Source organism: Salvelinus alpinus, chromosome 8 (genome assembly GCF_045679555.1).
Source record: "Salvelinus alpinus chromosome 8, SLU_Salpinus.1, whole genome shotgun sequence".
Classification (NCBI taxonomy): Eukaryota; Metazoa; Chordata; class Actinopteri; order Salmoniformes; family Salmonidae; genus Salvelinus; species Salvelinus alpinus.
In genome coordinates this window covers 64,354,924-64,375,574 of record NC_092093.1, presented here as the reverse complement: position 1 = coordinate 64,375,574, position 20,651 = coordinate 64,354,924, and the positions used below count along the sequence as shown (strand labels likewise).

At 44.5% G+C, this 20,651-nt stretch overlaps 2 protein-coding genes across 2 annotated transcripts in view; both read right to left on the bottom strand.

Moving 5' to 3' along the window:
* Nucleotides 1–7,050, bottom strand: part of LOC139583475 (transferrin receptor protein 1-like) — a 12,822-nt gene extending 5,772 nt beyond the window's left edge. The window contains exons 1-11 of the mRNA XM_071414603.1: nt 6,913–7,050; nt 2,450–2,501; nt 2,142–2,349; nt 1,743–1,920; nt 1,474–1,611; nt 1,292–1,379; nt 992–1,117; nt 828–911; nt 553–692; nt 309–478; nt 1–116 (exon numbers count right to left, since the gene is read on the bottom strand). The exon at nt 1–116 is cut by the window's left edge and continues 4 nt beyond it. Coding sequence (XP_071270704.1) covers nt 1–116; nt 309–478; nt 553–692; nt 828–911; nt 992–1,117; nt 1,292–1,379; nt 1,474–1,611; nt 1,743–1,920; nt 2,142–2,349; nt 2,450–2,494 — 1,293 coding nt within the window. The 5' untranslated portion in view covers nt 2,495–2,501; nt 6,913–7,050. The remainder of the gene's footprint in view (nt 117–308; nt 479–552; nt 693–827; nt 912–991; nt 1,118–1,291; nt 1,380–1,473; nt 1,612–1,742; nt 1,921–2,141; nt 2,350–2,449; nt 2,502–6,912) is intronic.
* An 11,859-nt stretch (nt 7,051–18,909) lies between these two features.
* LOC139582395 (C-C motif chemokine 20-like) lies at nt 18,910–20,132 on the bottom strand. The gene is made up of 4 exons (XM_071412356.1): nt 19,941–20,132; nt 19,725–19,827; nt 19,459–19,536; nt 18,910–19,308 (listed from the first exon to the last, which is right to left on the bottom strand). Exons 1-4 carry the CDS (start codon nt 20,017–20,019, stop codon nt 19,266–19,268), a joined length of 303 nt encoding a protein of 100 aa, XP_071268457.1. The 5' UTR covers nt 20,020–20,132; the 3' UTR covers nt 18,910–19,265.
* Between the last annotated feature and the right edge of the window lie 519 nt (nt 20,133–20,651).

Below are 20,651 nucleotides of genomic sequence, written 5' to 3'. Positions count from 1 at the left end.
GTGCACCATCTCAGACACAGCTCTAGCCAGCTCCAGCAGCAGTGTGGTCCCGACAGTGGCTTTAGCGTAGCCTGGACCCCACGCATCCCTCTGAGCCCCCAGTACCACGTACCGATCTACACACAAGAAAATTAACACAAAACCCTGTCACTAGTACAAACACTGTGCATAGAGATGAAACATTGCTCCTAAAACTGTAGTGTTCATAGATAGACCACTCAAAAAGACTGTGTGCCTGGGTTGGAAAGTGCATTGTGTTAACCACGCCATGGTCCTAGGCTCGATTCCTGCTGGGGTCACACACATACCTGGCTCTGTGAAGCCCTTGATGACTCCAAAGACGTTGTGTATCTCGGTGTCCTGCAGCACGTTGTTCACCTCCACTGTGACATCCTCACTACTGGCCCCTCCCAGGGTGTACTTCACATTGTCCAGGTTTCCTTTAAAACTGGGAGGAGAATCAGGCCCACCTATACGTCTGGGGAGAGACAGAGACACAGTTAGGTAGGTAGGTGTGTGTGTGTGTGTGTGTGTGTGTGAGAGAAGTCTTACTGTAGTATCTTGACAGCAGTCTGAGCAGTAATGCTTTGGGCCAGTACATTGGGCAGACCAGAGGACTGGGTGGGAGGGAACTGGGTGTGGTTGAAGGAGGGGAACCCTGGAGTATAGGGGTCTCCAGACCCTAGATGGACCTACAGGAGAACGTCACACAATCAGAGCTACGACATCAGAACTAAAGGGCTGCAGTTGAAGCAGCACCTCTGGATCAGGCTCAGTAATCATCACTAAATAAGATTCACTCTGGAGTGGTGTGTGTGTGTGCTCACATGTCCATATAGTTCAGTAGTTTGATTCTTGTGTTCGGGGTAAATCAACACAGCAGATACTCCCAATGCAGCTACATTAGCCACCTGAAACACAAACACAGGTAAGAACACCAAAATCCACTGTTACGTATTGTATCACACACACACACACACACACACAATACCTGCTGTGCCAGGGTGATCTGTCCTGAAGCTCTCAGTAGAATCACGGTGCCATTCAGCTCAACCTTCAGAGTCTGTAGCAGTGCCAAGTCATCCTGACTCCCATAGTTACCATACACTGCCTTGCCCTGCAGACACACAAAACAATTCCCCCTTGTGAGATTCAGGCAACAACTGTGAATGCAAACATTAAGTGGCAGAAAATATGTTACAACATGTCCCTTTCCAAGCATTTAACCTTAGATTATATTGGGCCAAAATATCAAAAGATCATCAGTCAATGTGAACATTGATTGGCTGACCTTAGCTTTTCCTGTGGCGCTATAGGCCAGATAGCCCTTAGGCTGGCACACCTCATCTTGGCCAATCAGTACACGGTTTGGCTTCTCACTGTGGGGAAAGGGGATTGGAGGGGAGACCGTTAGAAGCGAAGTGGAATTTTGCGCGTGTGTGTACGAGACAGAGTATGTGTGTGTACGAATACCTGTTGGGCGTCTGTAGTTGGACATAGTGTATGTCAGTCCAGGGCTCCATCTCCAGACTCTTAAAGCTTTCCAACACATGATTTCCCAGAATGTTGTCTCCAGTGCTCCCTGCTGTGTGATCTGTCTGTTCAACATCACTGCACAGAGACAAAAAGAGAAAGTCAGAGAGAGACAGACAGAGAGAGAAACCGACAGAAAGAAAGACACAGTAAGAGAGAGAGAGACAGGACAGTTTAGTTAATTAGTCTTTTCAGGTGTGTGTGTGTACCTCAGTCTGCTGTTGAAGGCGTCAGGAGTCAGTCTCCGTGCCAGCAGGCTGGTGATGTCGGTCCAGGATAGAGCGTATTCTACTACAGCCTCCTTAGCCACGCGCACTTCCTGTTCAGAATCACAAGGGATTGGCTCCTGGAGAGGAGAACGGTGGCTCACATAGCCAATCAGATAACCTGAAACAGAGACGAGGCAGGGATTGGTTAAAGAGAGAGAAGGTTTGTTTTGCATCACCCAGTTCCCTGGGTGGGTGTAGATTTTACTTTAGTACCAATGGAATGGTCTAAAAAACGCAAACTCCACCCACCCGGGGCACCGGGCAATGCAAGACGAATTCGCCCAGGGAGGAAGGGCGAGTGTGACAAAGACATAAGAGAGAGTGAAGAAGACTATGCACCAATGATGAAGATAAAGAGGATTCCAAGGGCCAGGTAACACACGCTGTGGTAGTTCCGCTTGGGGCGGGGCCTGTAGGAGGGTGAGCCCCCTGGTTGGCCTGCCTGCTCAGAGGGGGTGTGGTCATCTATGTCATCAGACAGCTTCACCTCCACGTGGCTCTCTCCGTCTGACTGCAGAGTGAAGGGGCTGTACCGCTCACTCTTAAACTACACACACAAAAGAAAGTGGGGGATAGAAAATAGAGAAATTATGTGTTTGTTGGGGTCTGAGGCCAATATTGTGTGCGTGTATTTGAGAGATGCTCACCATTTTGGAAAGCGACGACCTCACTTGATTAATAGTTGCTGCCATGGTAAATCTGGAGGAGAGAGAAGCAGTGAGAGGGAGGTAGAAGACAGAGTGAGAAGGGCGTTGAAAGAAACAGGGAAGGTTAGTCTAAAGTCATTTTTGGACTTAGTGGGGAGAACAAGTATTTGATACACTGCCGATTTTGCAGGTTTTCCTACTTACAAAGCATGTAGAGGTCTGTAATTTTTATCATAGGTACACTTCAACTGTGAGAGACGGAATCTAAAACAAAAATCCAGAAAATCACATTGTATGATTTTTAAGTAATTCATTTGCATTTTATTGCATGACATAAGTATTTGATCACCTACCAACCAGTAAGAATTCCGGCTCTCACAGACCTGTTAGTTTTTCTTTAAGAAGCCCTCCTGTTCTCCACTCATTACCTGTATTAACTGCACCTGTTTGAACTCGTTACCTGTATAAAAGACACCTGTCCACACACTCAATCAAACAGACTCCAACCTCTCCACAATGGCCAAGACCAGAGAGCTGTGTAAGGACATCAAGGATAAAATTGTAGACCTGCACAAGGCTGGGATGGGCTACAGGACAATAGGCAAGCAGCTTGGTGAGAAGGCAACAACTGTTGGCGCAATTATTAGAAAATAGAAGAAAATAGAAGAAGTTCAAGATGATGGTCAATCACCCTCGGTCTGGGGCTCCATGCAAGATCTCACCTCGTGGGGCATCAATGATCATGAGGAAGGTGAGGGATCAGCCCAGAACTACACGGCAGGACCTGGTCAATGACCTGAAGAGAGCTGGGACCACAGTCTCAAAGAAAACCATTAGTAACACACTACGCCGTCATGGATTAAAATCCTGCAGCGCACACAAGGTCCCCCTGCTCAAGCAGGCGCATGTCCAGGCCCGTCTGAAGTTTGCCAATGACCATCTGGATGATCCAGAGGAGGAATGGGAGAAGGTCATGTGGTCTGATGATTCAAAAATAGAGCTTTTTGGTCTAAACTCCACTCGCCGTGTTTGGAGGAAGAAGAAGGATGAGTACAACCCCAAGAACACCATCCCAACCGTGAAGCATGGAGGTGGAAACATCATTCTTTGGGGATGCTTTTCTGCAAAGGGGACAGGACGACTGCACCGTATTGAGGGGAGGATGGATGGGGCCATGTATTGCGAGATCTTAGCCAACAACCTCCTTCCCTCAGTAAGAGCATTGATGATGGGTCGTGGCTGGGTCTTCCAGCATGACAACGACCCAAAACACACAGCCAGGGCAACTAAGGAGTGGCTCCGTAAGAAGCATCTCAAGGTCCTGGAGTGGCCTAGCCAGTCTCCAGACCTGAACCCAATAGAAAATCTTTGGAGGGAGCTGAAAGTCCGTATTGCCCAGCGACAGCCCCGAAACCTGAAGGATCTGGAGACGGTCTGTATGGAGGAGTGGGCCAAAATCCCTGCTGCAGTGTGTGCAAACCTGGTCAAGAACTACAGGAAACGTATGATCTCTGTAATTGCAAACAAAGGATTCAGTACCAAATATTAAGTTCTGCTTTTCTGATGTATCAAATACTTATGTCTTGCAATAAAATGCTAATTAATTACTTAAAAATCATACAATGTGATTTTCGGGATTTTTGTTTTAGATTCCGTCTCTCACAGTTGAAGTGTACCTATGATAAAAATTACAGACCTCTACATGCTTTGTAAGTAGGAAAACCTGCAAAATCGGCAGTGTATCAAATACTTGTTCTCCCCACTGTATATCCTCATTCCGTTCTTCTCCCTTCTCCCTGAAGTTTGCATTAGAGGTATTCACGGGTCCAAAAAGAAAGTTGGAGCCGTTCCAATAAGGACCCGGGGCTTTCTCACCCGGACCCAATACGTATAAATAAAAATCAAAATAATAATAAAAGACCCATTCCAAACGGACCCGAGGACAACTAGACCGTTCCGTATAGACCTGGTTGGATACAGACCCGATCAGAGTGAGGGAAGCTGCAGAAAAGTCATTATTTATTATATATATATATATATAAGCTCCTTTGTTAACCGGAGCTGATAAAGCGTGAGAGGCGGGAGAGAGGTGCCATACAAGCGAGAGACAAAAGACAGCAACCAAAAAGCCAACTCGTGCTATAGTAAACTAATAGCTGCCATAGTAGACTAATAGCTGCCATAACTAGGTTATTTATCATCAAATATGATTATGTAGTACCCGTCTTGACTGCATCAAACCGGGAGAAGTTAGTTAAGGTAGCTAACGTTAGCTAGCTAGGCTAACTGAGGCTGCAGTGCCTGCACTTTCTGATCCTACAGTTACAAATAACTCCATTCTGAATATTAAGTAGCCTGCCTGTTGGCTCTTGGTCATTGTAGCCTAATCTTCTCCTTTTAATTCTGTCATTTTAATTCCATCTTCCATTGATTAAATATCTCCTTACTTTTGCCACACATGGAGCGAGGCTCTATGCAGCCTATTGCCAATGTGATAACTCATGATTGGCCAACAACAAGCTACCATGCTCCACTCTCGTGTAAAGCAAGAGCAATTGCATAAATTATTAAATTCATCTCTCTCTCTACTGCAGCATTCCCGTTCGGATCTGTAAAGGCCCTTCCGGACAAGTCAGCTAAAATGACATATACCCGAGATCTGTGACAATCATATCAGATCCAACCCAGAACCACAACATTCTTTAGAATTGTGGATCCAGACCCGCCTGAGTCCCGGATTGGGTCTGGGTATTCGAGTACAGGTGGATCCATGAAGACTTCTAGTCTGCACCTCTTCACTCCCCCTCATGGTTTAAATCATTGGATTGGTGTAAGCAATAGGGAATATAGAATTTCCATCATGTTTAACACTTTAAGGTGGAGGAAATGAATAAACCCTTAATGGAGAATAGGGCTGTACTGTAGACACAAAACAGATCAGTCATTCACCGAACCAGTGATACGCATCAGGCCCAGGAATATTTGTTGCGTAAATACAGAGTTTAGTTGTGTCAAGCGCAGGTTGCTTCAGGCAGGAAGTTACAATCAAAGCCACAAACTGACACAGAAATACTTCTGCTACCAACCAACATGAGGTGACGCAACACAAGAAATGATCACAGAGACACACAGGCAGACCTCTCTATCCCTTCCCCTCTCTCCCTAACCTTGCTAAGACTCAACACTAGACCTTGGCCTTCTCTCACACTGGAGACAAAACACACACACACAAATAACAAAACCTGAGAAACTGATCTGGGGCAAGGCTAAGAAACTCACGGCATCAACTGAAAATGATGTATCTTTAATCTGCCTCTGTGGGGGGCGTAGCCAAGTCAGAACCAGGAAACTATACATACATTTCTCTAGCCGTTTCATTGTGGTTGGCAAGAGAGAACAGACACCCATCAGAAACAGTTCGACACCCCAATACACACACCCATCACAAACAGTTTTACACAAGTATAGCACACTTAAGACATTTTTACATTTTAGTCATTCTTATGCAAAGCGACTTACAAGTTAAACAAACAATTTTTTTAAGTGCCTCGCTCAAGGGCACATCTACACATTTTTCACCTAGTCGGCTCTGGGATTAGAGGCTTTAGAGAACCAGGACTCCTATACCAAATATACAGACACACTTTTTTGAATCATGACAAAGTAATCCCCATCTTCTTCATCATGTCCAGCTAAATCAGTTTATGTTAGCTAATAATAATTATAATGAGATGTCTCTCTCGTGGCTACATTATGTATGATATTTCCTATGGTTGCTAACACTACACACACGTCAGCAGAGATAATTTATAGTATGGCTTAGACAGCCCTAACTATACCATCAAGGTCAAAGCTGGCACTTCCTGGTCGTCAATGACTGTGCACATGGAGGAAGCCATTGCTATGAAAGTAATCTGCCAGATGTCCATAGAAAGACTTCTACACCAATTTACGACCAAACTACAATTTAACAGTGCAGATTGAAATACTGTATTAGGAGCAAGTTAAAAGACGTACCTAGTTTGATTAGAGGCGGAGACGGTTTAAGACGTCTATGGCAAGGACATCGTATTGACTGGCAGGCCTGGCTAAAGCGACCATGTTACTTTTATGGCTAACTTACCCTGGCTAATAATAACCATAACATAGACAACTAGCTACATTATTCTTTTCATGTCTGTCATTATGACAACTTGAAATTGATTTATCGATAAAATGCTAGCTAGCTATAGTTAACTTTAACTAGCTAACGTTGCAGACAGACAGACACAGTAGCTAACCTCGATGCAACCAATAGTTTTTACAGTCCAGCACAATATAAAAACCCTCTTGGTTGCATCGAAGCTAATTTATAGCTAAATCAGCTCAGTTATCTACAGCTTATCAGTAGATAAAAACAAAGCAATAAAAGTGACTGTTGAATAAAACTATATTTAGTTAGCTAGCTTGCTACACAGTCTCACCTCTCTCCGCCGATCCACGTACTCTGCTCCCTTCACTCGAACTGGCAACCTTCACTGGATGAGTGCCTGGTGGTACTTCCGGTATGTCGTACAGTACCGCTACCGCCAAAAAATGATGGAACGAAATGGATTTTGCTGACATTCTGCAAATTCTCTCATCGATCTAACATTTGATGTCAATAGTTTTCTGTTCCCAAAACTAAAATATGTTATGTACAGAGTGAACTAAAGTTTGTAGACTTTACATTTTGCAAGTTTAAAAAAATCGCGTTGTTCAGGAGTGCAAAGGTGAATTGAGTTATTGCGCACATTTCACAGAGTAGGCGTTCCCTAACGGAAATATGCAGATGAGCCCAGTTATAAATTGTCTTTTAGTTATAAAAATCATGCACGAGTTAGCAAGATCCTATTAGCGCGTTCGAGCATGTATTTGCATATTTCAGTTAGGGAATGTCTACTATGTACGCATGTGCAAAAACTAAATTCAAAAGTTCCATCGATGATAAAATGTGCAGAATGTCGGGCAAAAGCAATCTCGCTCCATCTTCTCACACTGCTTGGCACTGAGCTTTCTCTCATCACCATATCTGGTGGTGAGTGGAAATGCCAACAGGGTGCTTTAGATTTATACATCCAGTGAAACATATGTCTCATTGTTCTATCTGTGGTACCATCCTCCTCCCAGGCTCCCCTTCCCCTCCCCAAACACCACCCTGATAATGTGCTTTTAGGATCTTTAGCTACTAGAGTGACATTAGAGGGCTTGCAGTTGACGTACGACGCCTCCTGGCGGCCATGTTGGAAGACCCCCGCATTAATTATTCTGACAATAACAGCCAAGTGGCTACCCCAAACTGCATGATAACAGTGCCTAAAACTAGTTGATTCGTCACCACGGTAATTTTTTGTAAAGTATTTGGCTGCTGTAACAAGGCAGGACAGACAACGGGGACAAAATATGCTTACAGATTCCCCGCAATCATGAAACACCATTGGTGAAACCAAGATAAGACTCAAGAATTGTCAGAAAAGTGAAGAAACCTATTTGCCCGTCAAGACCTGAACCCAGACAGCTGTCAATAACGGGTCTACTATCATGTCATCAGTGGTAAGTCAAGTCTGATCGATTTCGAGTTTAGTTAAGCTGTTATGCTAACCAGGTGTAAGTGAGGACTTGATGGACTGTATATTCTTTAGGTTAGGTTCGCTCCCATGTGCTGGTAAGGACACAGATGACAGACAGGTAGGATTCCAGTTGAGGTGGTTTAATAACGCTGAAGATGCACAGGCACAGAACAGCACCGCACAGTGTATGTAGTATGGGTGGGCTAAGGAACTTAGTGGTCTGGCAACTTGCCTCAACCAAAGTGTGTGTGTGTGTGGTCTGCAAGAGAGAAATAAAGATACAATAGTGAATGACAGAATATAATCTCCAATTCACATCTCTTATAAAAAATATGCATGGCTAGAACATGACTATGATGACAATGTTATACAGGACCATACAGCGCAATACAACGTGACTACTAATTTTAGATCTAAGGGGTGCTGCTGCACGTGTACTACAAAGCATAGCACCATCATCTTCAGTACAGGGCTACAACTGCACAATGAACTTAAATACCTCTAAACAGTGAAATACAATGTAAAACCCATATAATGATGTAGCATATACAATTACAGAGCATATAAACGACGCACCGGGGGACATTATCCTAAACAAATACTGGATTAAATGTCCGAAATGATAAGACAACCATTACAGAGCTAGCCAGCTCACAATAGCTAGCAGTAGAAACTACAACTAGCATAACCATAAATATGACATTAACGTCGCAGTGCATTTTCAGACATAAACACCTGAAAGATATAAAATATGTACTTAAATATCAACAAGGACGCACACTGGCCTTGGCTAACACAATGAAAGATAACTGGTGGGAAAACACAAGGATGGCTAGAACTTTGTCTCACTTGACTTCTCTCGAGCTAATCTTCTTCTCTGAGCTGGAGATCGCCCAGCATGCTCTGCTCCACTTCACCGGTGGGCAGAGCTACAACTCTCATATGATGAATTAACATTACTGATATGATTACCTACAAATACTTCACAGCCTTTTGTACACCAGGTTAGCCAAAATTATCTAGATAGCTTGTAGTCTAGCAATTAGCATGTGTCGCGTGAGTTAAAAGTTTTGGGGAAGCTATTTTTCACCATAAAAATGCACCTTTATAAGAATGGATTGCATGCCTCTATCATTGCATTTGCAGACAAATGTAAGCCTACTATTCCTAATGTTATGAATAGATTAGATATTAATAGCCTAAATTATCACTAAGCGCTTAATTTAGTGGCATAGGCTACCATCGTATTAAAAGAGATTCAGCTAATTTCTCCAGTCATATAATGTGTAGTAGAATTCCATGAAATGTTATCAAAGGCCACATTTTTCCTGTGCAAAGGAAATGTCTCTGAAAAAGGGGTCCTGGTTAAAAGGGATCCAGCTTTGGTCAAATTGTCAAAAATAATTTTTGTTAATTTTAACTAACCCTAACCCTTTTCATAACCATAACCTAATTCTCCTAACCTGCTACGAAAATGTAAAATAAGACGTGTCGTGGAATATCTAATCAAAAGGGAAGAGAGACTGCAGATTCTTTCAAACAACACTTTATTATACGATTTGCAAAAATGAAGCATATCAACCATCACCAAGAATGGCTCAGAGTTGAAAGCTTAACAAACATAGCCGAGTCTCTGCTTTTACAGAGAAAACACAACCCCTTTCTGTATATGTGGCAGTCAGCAGATACACAATGAATTACCTTTTACACACTGTGTAGACTTAAGATAGCACAAGGTTGACAGCCTGAGGGCTCAACCGTCTAACTGCATTCACAACAAACACTATAGCTGCATTACAAACACTGAAAAGACACACCCCTCTCCTCTCAGCCTTCAATTTAAGTGGACACTTCTGATGACGCATCATGACGTCTGACGAGTATACACTTGCAGGGCAAGGGGCGAGGGAGGAAGGAATTCATTTTAAATGGACCGCCCATGCCTGGAAATTCATCACCCGTTCGTGTGTTTTCAGCCACCGGTAGCTTGTGGGTGCTTTATATGCGCTACAGTCAATTATGATTGCATGTCTACTTATATTAACTATATAATTATTATTATAAACTGGATGGTTCGAGCCCTGAATGCTGATTGGCTGACAGCTGTGGTATATCCGACCGTAAACCAGGAAAATGTTTTATTTATACAATTTCCAAAAGATAACCAAACAAAAACATCATTACTTTTACGAGACGTGTTTGTGCCGTCATGTGCATTAGTAGCACAATTTCTAACTTATTTACATTAGTTTTAACTTACACTTGTATGTTGACTTCTCCATATTGATGTTTAGGTTTTAAGTTTTGGCTGACTTGTCTTAGTGGATGTACAATCATCGCGAAATGAATTATGGGGCGTTTCAGAACCCCGAAGTGTACATAACTGTACACTCGCAAACTCGATCAAAAACAAGGGTTGAGGAGCTTACGTTGCGAACTTCCCTTGTTTGGCTAATCGTTTAGACCAATGGTGACTGTCACACCCTGATCTGTTTCAACTGTCCTTGTTATTGTCTCCACCCCTTCCAGGTGCCACTTGTTTTCCCCAGTGTATTTATCCCTGTGTTTCCTGTCTCTCTGTGCCAGTTCGTCTTGCATGTTTCCAAGTCAACCAGCGTTTTTCCTGTTCTCCTGCGTTTTAGTTTTTGTAGTCCTCCTGGTTTTGACCCTTGCCTGTTTCTGGACTTTGTACACGCCTGCCTTACCATTCTGCCTGCCTTGACCACAAGCCTGTCTGCCACTCTGTACCTCCTGGACTCTGATCTGGTTTTGACCTTTTTCCTGTCGACCATTCTCTTGCCTACTCCTTTTAAATTAATAAACATAAGACTCCAACCATCTGCCTCCTGTGTTTGCATCTGGGTCTCGCCTTGTGTCATGATAGTGACGAGGATTCCCCCAAGGACATAAGGCGAGGGTAAGTGGAGGTCTTTTATGAGTTTGAAACGCAGCCTAAGTCCCAGAAAGACAAGTTTGTATCAGGTTAGAAAAAACACTAGCATATAACGAGACAATTCTTTAAACAGTAAAACATGGGATAGCATGACTAATTATGTAATTTTCCACGATAGACTTTCATTTGACAAAAGCTGGATCCCTTCTAACCATGACAATAAAACGGGGAGAAGCAAATTGTACAATATGGCGTCCATATAGCCTGGAGAACATTAATTCCAGTGGTTATCATATATATTCATATGATAACCCAATGATCATTTGTTGAGAACTTCATAAGAGGAGGGACAATATATGGACATTACAGCATAGGACAAAGGCCTCAATGGGATAGGACAACCTGCTGTATTGACTATTGGTTGTTCAAGCCTAACAATAGATGTAATCTTTATGACACTAAAACACCTGAATGAATTCAACACAACCAAACAATTAAGAGCCCTGATTGTATAGGTGACCTGAAGAAGTGATATTCAAACAAATGAAAAGCACACCTGATGTTAATGTACTACTGTAGGTTCACCAGCTGACCTCTATCAAGACAGCCATGTCGACTAGATTCCCACTGTGAAGATGAGCAATGCTGCAGCAGCATCAGTTTCTACTACTTTGTCATTTTCCAGATATGAAAAGGAGACATCCCTCAATTATAGGAGATGGTTGTCATGTGCTTTGGTAAATCTGAACGATTCTGTTGTGCCATTTGAGTAGAGCGCCTTCACCTTGTTGTCATGACAACAGTGCCCCCTTAAACCATATGAATATTTAAAATGTAATTTGGAACGTATAAAAGACTGTTTATGATATTATAAACATTCTGTAACGGAATTCTTCGTCCTCCTCTGACGAGGAGTAAGAAATGTCGGACCAAGATGCAGCGTGGTGAGTATCCATTTTAATAGGAATACTTGAAACAAACAAAATAACGAATAAACGAACGAAGACGAAACAGTCCCGTAAAGTGACAACACTAACACAGGAACACAGTAACAGGAACAATCACCCACAAACCACAATACAAAACATGCTACCTAAATATGGCTCCCAATCAGAGACAACGATAAACACCTGCCTCTGATTGAGAACCATATCAGGCCAAACACATAGAAATAGACAAACTAGACTAACAACATAGAATGCCCACTCAGATCACACCCTGACCGAACAAAACATAGAAACAAACACAGCAAACTACGGTCAGGGCGTGACAGTACCCCCCCCCCCCCCCCCCCCCCCAAGGTGCGGACTCCGGCCGCAAAACCTAAACCTATAGGGGAGGGTCTGGGTGGGCATCTGTCCGCGGTGGCGGCTACGGCGCGGGACGTGGACCCCACTCCACCATAGTCATTACCCGCTTCAGTGACCTCTTTTGAGCGGCGACCCTCGCCGCCGACCTTGAACTGGGAACCCTAATAAAGGGCCCCACTGGACTGAGGAGCGCCTCTGGACTGAGGGGCGCTTCTGGACTGAGGGGCAGCTCCGGACTGAGGGGCAGCTCCGGACTGAGGGGCAGCTCCGGACTGAAGGGCGGCTCAGGCGCCTCTGGACTGAAGGGCGGCTCAGGCGCCTCTGGACTGAAGGGGCTCAGGCGCCTCTGGACTGAAGGGCGGCTCAGGCGCCTCTGGACTGAAGGGCGGCTCAGGCGCCTCCGAACTGAAGGGCGGCTCAGGCGCCTCCGGACTGAAGGGCGGCTCAGGCGCCTCCGGACTGAAGGGCGGCTCAGGCGGCTCCGGACTGAAGGGCGGCTCAGGCGCCTCCGGACTGAAGGGCGGCTCAGACGCCTCCGGACTGAAGGGCGGCTCAGGCGGCTCCTGACTGAAGGGCGGCTCAGGACAGACGGGCGGCTCAGGACAGACGAGGCGCACTGTAGGCCTGGTGCGTGGTGCCGGAACTGGTGGTACCGGGCTGGGGACATGCACCTCAGGGCGAGTGCGGGGAGCAGGAACAGGGCATACTGGACCCTGGAAGCGCACTGTAGGCCTGGTGCGTGGTGCCGGAACTGGTGGTACCGGGCTGAGGACACGCACCTCTGAGCGAGTGCGGGGAGCAGGAACAGGGCATACTGGACCCTGGAGGCACACTGTAGGCCTGGTGCGTGGTGCCGGAACTGGTGGTACCGGGCTGAGGACACGCACCTCTGAGCGAGTGCGGGGAGCAGGAACAGGGCATACTGGACCCTGGAGGCACACTGTAGGCCTGGTGCGTGGTGCCGGAACTGGTGGTACCGGGCTGGAGACACGCACCACTGGGCGAGTGCGGGGAGCAGGAACTGGAGGCCTGGTACGTGGTGCCGCCACCGGAGGGCTGGTGCGTGGGGCTGCCACAGGAGAGCTGGTGCGTGGGGCTGCCACAGGAGGGCTGGTACGTGGAGAAGGCACCGGATAGACCAGACCGTGAAGGCGCATTACAGGTCTCGAGCACCGAGCCTGCCCAACCCTACCTGGCTGAATGCTCACCGTAGCCATGCCAGTGCGGCGAGGTGGAATAGGCCGCACTGGGCTATGCACACGTACTGGAGACACCATGCGTAGGGCTGGTGCCATGTACACCGGCCCGAGGAGACGCACTGGAGACCAAATGCTTAGAGCCGGCTTCATGGCACCTGGCTCGATGCCCACTCTAGCCCGGCCGATACGAGGCGCTGCTATGTACCGCACCGGGCTATGCACACGTACTGGAGACACCGTGCGTATCTCCGCATAACACGGTGCCTGCCCGGACCATCTCTCTCCACGGTAAGCACGGGAAGTTGGCTCAGGTCTCCTACCTGACTAAAGCCACACTCCTCGTGTGCCGCCCCCCACAAGACATTTTTGGGGCTGCCTCTCTGGCATCCAGCCGCGCTTTCATGCTGCCTCCTCATACCACCGCCTCTCGGCTTTAGCTGCCTCCAGCTCTTCACGAGGGCGGCGATATTCTCCAGCCTGTGCCTAGGGTCCCTTACCGTCAGGAATTTCCTCCCAGGTCCAGGAGTCCTGCGATCGCTGCTGCTGCTGCCCGTTACCACGCTGCTTGGTCCTTTGGTGGTGGGTGATTCTGTAACGGAATTCTTCATCCTTCTCTGACGAGGAGTAAGAAATGTCGGACCAAGATGCAGCGTGGTGAGTATCCATTTTAATAGGAATACTTGAAACAAACAAAATAACGAATAAACGAACGAAGACGAAACAGTCCCGTAAAGTGACAACACAAACACAGGAACACAAACACAGGAACACAGTAACAGGAACAATCACCCACAAACCACAATACAAAACAGGCTACCTAAATTTGGCTCCCAATCAGAGACAACGACAAACACCTGCCTCTGATTGAGAACCATATCAGGCCAAACACATAGAAATAGACAAACTAGACAAACAACATAGAATGCCCACTCAGATCACACCCTGACCAAACAAAACCTAGAAACAAACACAGCAAACTATGGTCAGGGCGTGACACATACTGTACTTTAACAGGGCTATATTGTTGTACAGGTGACATTAAAAGTATTTTGTTATCTCTGCTTTGCCAAGGCCCTTTGAATAAAACATATTTCTTATAGCTTATCTTTTTTTAAACTATTTAAACACATTTAGCATAGACAAAGTAATTGTTGTGGTAATCTTAGGCAAACCATCTTCATTATCACAGTGGCATATTCAAGTGCCACCTAGACCTTCTTGGAGAAAAGTATCTGGCAGTGAACTCAGTAGCTGTGTTTGTTTTAAGCTATTTCTCCTGCTTTCACCACATAGATTACAAGGGATGGATTTGCACCAACAAAATGTCATGTCAGCACAAGGCATGTACAAAATCGAGTATAATGTGGTCCGTGGTCCCGTGTGGCTCAGTTGGTAGAGCATGGCGCTTGCAACGCCAGGGTTGTGGGTTCATTCCCCACGGGGGGACCAGGATGAATATGTATGAACTTTCCAATTTGTAAGTCGCTCTGGATAAGAGCGTCTGCTAAATGACTTAAATGTAAATGTAATGATTAGGCTCATATACATTGTCTACTGGTATGGTTTTTAAATTGAGAACATATAGCTGAACAAGATATTAACAGTGTGTGAGTTAAGCTATTCTCTGTTTCAGATGCACAATGTCAAGAGTTGCATTGCAAATGCCCATAAGGCTAATGTCATCATACTGTACTGATCTGCACGAAGTGTGTGCGTGCCACTGGCGATGTACTTTGCTGGACATGCTAGCTGTTCTTGGCGGCGCATCATCACGTCAAACGCATTCCGTTGTGGTGTTATCGGTTGGCCTACTACTACTGGTAGTACCGGTAAAATGTAAGTTATGAATCACAAATCACCATACAGCTGACACACTTCGATTTCATCAATCATTTTGAGTTCAATTTGGTTGTCCAAAATACTATCAGCTTGCACTGCGTCTTTGCCTGTGAACGCCATGATCTCTGGCCAGTCAATTGATTAAATTACATTGTTGTTTTGTCTATTAAATCGCTTCTAATAGATCTGAAAATGATGCTATAATCATGAATTCAACCGACTGGTTGTTTATAATGAGAGATGTCCCAACTTTTAACCTGGACACATAAATAGTAGGAATTTGTGCTGGCTTCAATCATGACGGCATGAGAGAGAAATCAAACATCTGCACGTCGTCTGCAGGTGCGAGCGTGTGTGTTTCATTGTCCAATCCGAGGCTTGAACATGATCTGAGGGCGATCTGAGGCTGTTTGGTCTCTTGGGCATCAACTTGGGAAAGCCCCAAGGGAGAGCGGACAGTGCATTATAAACAAAAAGCCGCATGTATTGGCCCAAAAATAACACCTGATTATTTAGATTTTTCTCAGTGTGTGGAGAAAAGTGAGACGGGGCATCCGTTAAAGAGTAATTGAACTTTGTCAGGCCTTATTCTAAAATTTCTATATATTTTTTTTCACATCAATCTACACACAATATCCCATAATAAAGAAGATGGCGCCAATAGACATGGCAGCTCTGCTTCTAGATCCTAAGCAACTTTGCAGTATTTCGTTTTTTTTGTGTGTTATTTATTTATTTATTTATAGCTCAGAAAGTTGTTTGTGTTATTACATACAGCCGGAAATAACTTTTGGATATCAGAGTGGCGGTAACTCACTAGCATGACGACCATAAATATGACTTTCCCGAATTGGATCCTTTGTTCGTACCCCCCAGGGCAATTTAACTTATCCCAGAGGCTGCTCCAAGACGTCACCGGCGGAGAAGAGTTATTTGGAGTGGACTTCTAGTCGGACTCAGGAGGCGTGCACACTATCCACCGCTTCCGAGTATTTTACTCGCTAATGTTCAGTCCTTAGATGACGAGCTCAGGGCGAGGATCTCCTTCCAGAGAGACATCAGGGGCTGTAAAATACTCTCACAGAATCATGGCTCTCACCAGATATACTGTCCCCGTCCATACAGCCAGCTGGGTTCTCAGTACATCAGGCAGACAGGAATAAAGAACTCTCCGGAAAGAAGAAAGGCGGGGGTGTATGTTTCATGATTAATATGATTGTGATAACGTACAGGAAAGCAAGTCCTTTTGTTAACCCGACCTAGAATATCTCACAATATTCTGTTCTGATGAAATCAAGAATGAACATTTTGGCCTGAATACCAAGTGTCACGTCTGGAGGAAACCTGGCATCATCCCTATGGTGAAGCATGGTAGTATTATGCTGTGGGGATGTTTTTCAGCAGCAGGGACTGGGAGACTAGTTAGGCTCGAGGGAAAGATGAACGGAGCAAAGTACTGAGAGATCCTTGATGAAAACCTGTTCTAGATCACTCAGGACCTCAGACTGGAGCGAAGGTTCACCTTCCAACAGGACAACGACCCTAAGCACACAGCCAAGACAACGCAGGAGTGGCTTCAGGACAATTCTCTGAATGTCTTTGAGTGGCTCAGCCAGAGCCCGCACTTGAACCCGATCGAACATCTCTGGAGAGACGCTCCCCATCCAACCTGACAGAGCTTGAGAGGATCTGCAGAGAAGAATGGGAGAAACTCCCCAAATACAGGTGTGCCAAGCTTGTAGCATCATACCCAAGAAGACTCTAGGATGTAATCGCTGCCAAAAATAGGCTGGACAATAGAACGAGTCAAAATTCACCCAAGGCTGAAAAATGGCAAAAGAAACATTGGCTAAGCTGGAACACTAGCGCAAGCCCATAGCAATGGAATCGATACGTTCGCAAGCCTGTTTTGACTGGAGGAAAACAATGGTGGGAGCTCAGTGTTCCAGGGCAAAAGGTATTTCTGGGTTAGCGTTTGATGACAACGGAGTACGCTGCCCAGCCTTACACAATTAGAAAGAGGAGATTCTCATGTTTAAAATGGTGTCCAATTTGGAAAAATCTAAATATACACATTGCGAGATATTTGGCAAAATAGACAGACATACCTGTATTTCCCTATAGTAAACAATGGGACGACCTCAGAGTTACAGGAGTCATTTTTTTGTTTGTTTACATTTTAACTACAAACAACGTGGACAGGTCTCATTGCCAACAATAGCAAAGCAGGCATTGTGACGTACAACAATAAACTGTGAATAGAACGTTCGGAAGGCGAGTTGGTGCCACTGTGCTCAATAGAACTAATAGGAGCTGGCAGGGTGAAAATGCCCTAAAATAAGGCCTGTTTTTTCGTGATTACTTAAAAACTATGACAAACAGATGGGACATATGCTAATATTATGAAACTGGGCTCCACCCAGTTTGCAATGAACTAGTTTGTATCAGAAAAAAAGCATTGTTAAAAATGTCATGTGTCCAGCCTACCAAAGGCGCTTCAACAAAGTACTGAGTAAAGGGTCTGAATACTTAGGTAAATGTAACATTTCAGTTTGAAATGTTTAATACATTTTCACAATTCTTGAAAAGTCAAATGGTCTGAATACTTTGCACTGTATATCTCTGTCCTCAGTTTTTATCGCTAGGGACTGGAACTGGAGAATTGTTTTATAATGTCTTCACACAAAGTTACCTGCCCTATCCAGAGTAGTCTACTCTCCCGTCTCTGACAGCTGGAAGTGCTAACTAATAATTTCACCCTCTTCCATAGCTGTTTGCGAGCTACAAATGCATTTGGAGTTACAACGATAGATACATCAAGATAGCTAAATAGCTAATAATGAAGTTAGCAAGCTGGTTATATTTAATTCACCTAGCTAGTTATACAGTATGTACAGTTAGCTAACTAGTGAACATTACGTTAGCAGCTCATTTGAGTTAGCCTGCAGACTATGTTTCTGGAGCAAGCTAGTTAATAATACATCGTTTTTGATCAACATATATTTACTTAGTTGAATAGGTTCTTCCACTTCCTCCGTTTTCTAGATCTTTAGAAAAACTAAATAATGGGCAATCTTCCCTAAGTTTCCGGTGGTAGCAAAACGCATCCAGCCAGGTGGGCGATTGGAGGACTTTGGTCCTCCGGTGTGGCGCTCTGTACGGTTGCTAGGTGATTTGTGACGCAACTACAAGCCCTCTATAGTGACTGCTGTAGATAGTAGGTAGGTGAACAAGGACACAAGGTAGCAAAAAAGTATAATTTATCAAATAAAATATATATATTTTTAAAGGACACAAGGAAGCAAAAATAAGCATACCATTGATAGGCCTATTCATGCATGTGTGCATGCGTCTGTGTTGGATATCCCTCCCTACACTCTTAAATGTTTTGTGTGGATGATAATGGCATTTTTAGCTTTATATTGTTGTCACATACCGGTAGCCTAGTACACATACAATAAGAGTACAGTATTTCAAATACCCATTTTATTATCTATTTCATAGCTCTGAGCTTAAAGTAAGTAGACTTCAGTAAAACTCATATAGAGATTTGGACACTTTGGAAATACAAAGTTAAAAGGTTTCTCTGGCTTCAATCGGAGAGAGGATATGAAACATCAACACAAAAATATTCTGTTGTACTCTGTGTGAAAACTATGTTTTAATGTTTCTACATGCGTATCACTTGCTGTTTATAAAACATCTATATGCGTATCAGAAATACTACACTTGCTGTTTATAAAACAGAACAACAACGATGATAAATACAGTTATTATACACAAACTGAGATGAAACTCAAACTACCTCAGAATCACAGATATGATGAAAAATCATCACTTATATTAAATAATTTCAGCATCTTAACCTTCATGAATCTCTCTGTATATTGAGATATATTGCTGTTTGTCTCAGTAAAATATAACATTATATGAATAATATATTACATGGTGTTCTGTAATGAAAGCCCTCTCCACGGCAACATGAGTTCAGACCCTTTTCTTCAGTTGGGATTTCTTCTCCTGACGCTTGCTATGAACAAAACACACACACACAGACACACACACACACACACATACACACACACACACACACACACACACACACACACACAAAGAGTTAGACAAAGATACACACCAATTTTCAATGCTTACATGCCTACACATGCACAAGTGTACTCACCGCAGACAACGTAGTACCCTCTTGGTCCAGTCTATAGAGGGGTCAGCACACACAAACTTGTTTCTTCGATTCTGGAAGCTGCAACAACACAGTACAATGTCAACACACATTACACACACACAGTGACTGAATGTCAATTGTCTTTCCTCGGATCCTCTCTCCTTGCTTCCGATTGCATTGGAGAAGGAGAAGATAAGAGGAATCAAGGAAATACCAGCCACTATTCTACACACAATGTGCTAGGATGTGATTGGAGGATGACTCACATGACAGCGTTGAGGTCACACGAGGAAGTAATGTCCTGGAAGGTGTAGCCTTTCAGCAATCGGCAGTGCACCGGACGCTGAGTGAACTTCAGACAGCAGTCCGCTACACACAAACACATACGTTTTTTTTCCTGTGTGTCAGCAAGAGACATTGCGTGCATGTATTTGTACTAAGGTTCACGTGCATATATAGCATGTGTGTGTGTTGGCACTCACCCGATTGTGTGGTGGGAATGAGGGTGATGATGAGGAGAGAGAACAGCGCAGCCAGGACACACACTCTACAGCTTATCATCCTAATCTTCAGATGGGTCCCAAAGAGATGCTGAGAAAGGGGGCGAGAGAGAAAGTGTTTTTCAATAGAGTTGAGAGAGAGTGAGAGAGATTGTGTTTCTGACTGGGATTTGGAGCTCCTTAAGTAGGGCACTGGCTGGAGTTTCCCAACAGGTGATAGCAATGCCATGGAAAGTATTGTCAGGGGGTGGGGAGGTGGGGGGAACTGTGGGTGTGCAAGTGGGGTTATTAGGTTGTTGAAGGACTGTTGGTATGCTCATATGTGGGCTCTGCCAGAGAAAGTTACTTTTGTTCTCCACTTCCTCCTTGACTGCAGGTTAATGATCATATTTCCTTCCACTGAAAGATAGGACTGGAATGTGAGCAGAGTATGGGAGTAGAACGGCACAATCTTAACTGAGGAGTGTGAAAACAGTTCAATGAATGGGAGTTGATGTCATGGCTATTCTGTCCAGTGTCATAATGACATCATCTTCTGGTAGTAAAATGGTGTTCTGGTTGAGAAGACATCATATCACCCAATTACAACCAGGTTACTTTCTAGACCAGGGCTGCCCAATTCTGGACTCGTAGGGCCTAAACACTTCTGTTTTTTTGTTTCTACCTGGTAGTTAATTTCACTCACCTGGTATC

Coding starts and splice junctions, on each gene's coding strand:
- LOC139582395 (XM_071412356.1), bottom strand. CDS start 20,019: ATGATAAGCTGTAGAGTGTGTGTCCTGGCTGCGCTGTTCTCTCTCCTC. Junction 19,828..19,940: donor CATTCCCACCACACAATCGG/GTGAGTGCCAAC, acceptor GTTTGTGTGTAG/CGGACTGCTGTCTGAAGTTC. Junction 19,537..19,724: donor TGTGACCTCAACGCTGTCAT/GTGAGTCATCCT, acceptor GTGTTGTTGCAG/CTTCCAGAATCGAAGAAACA.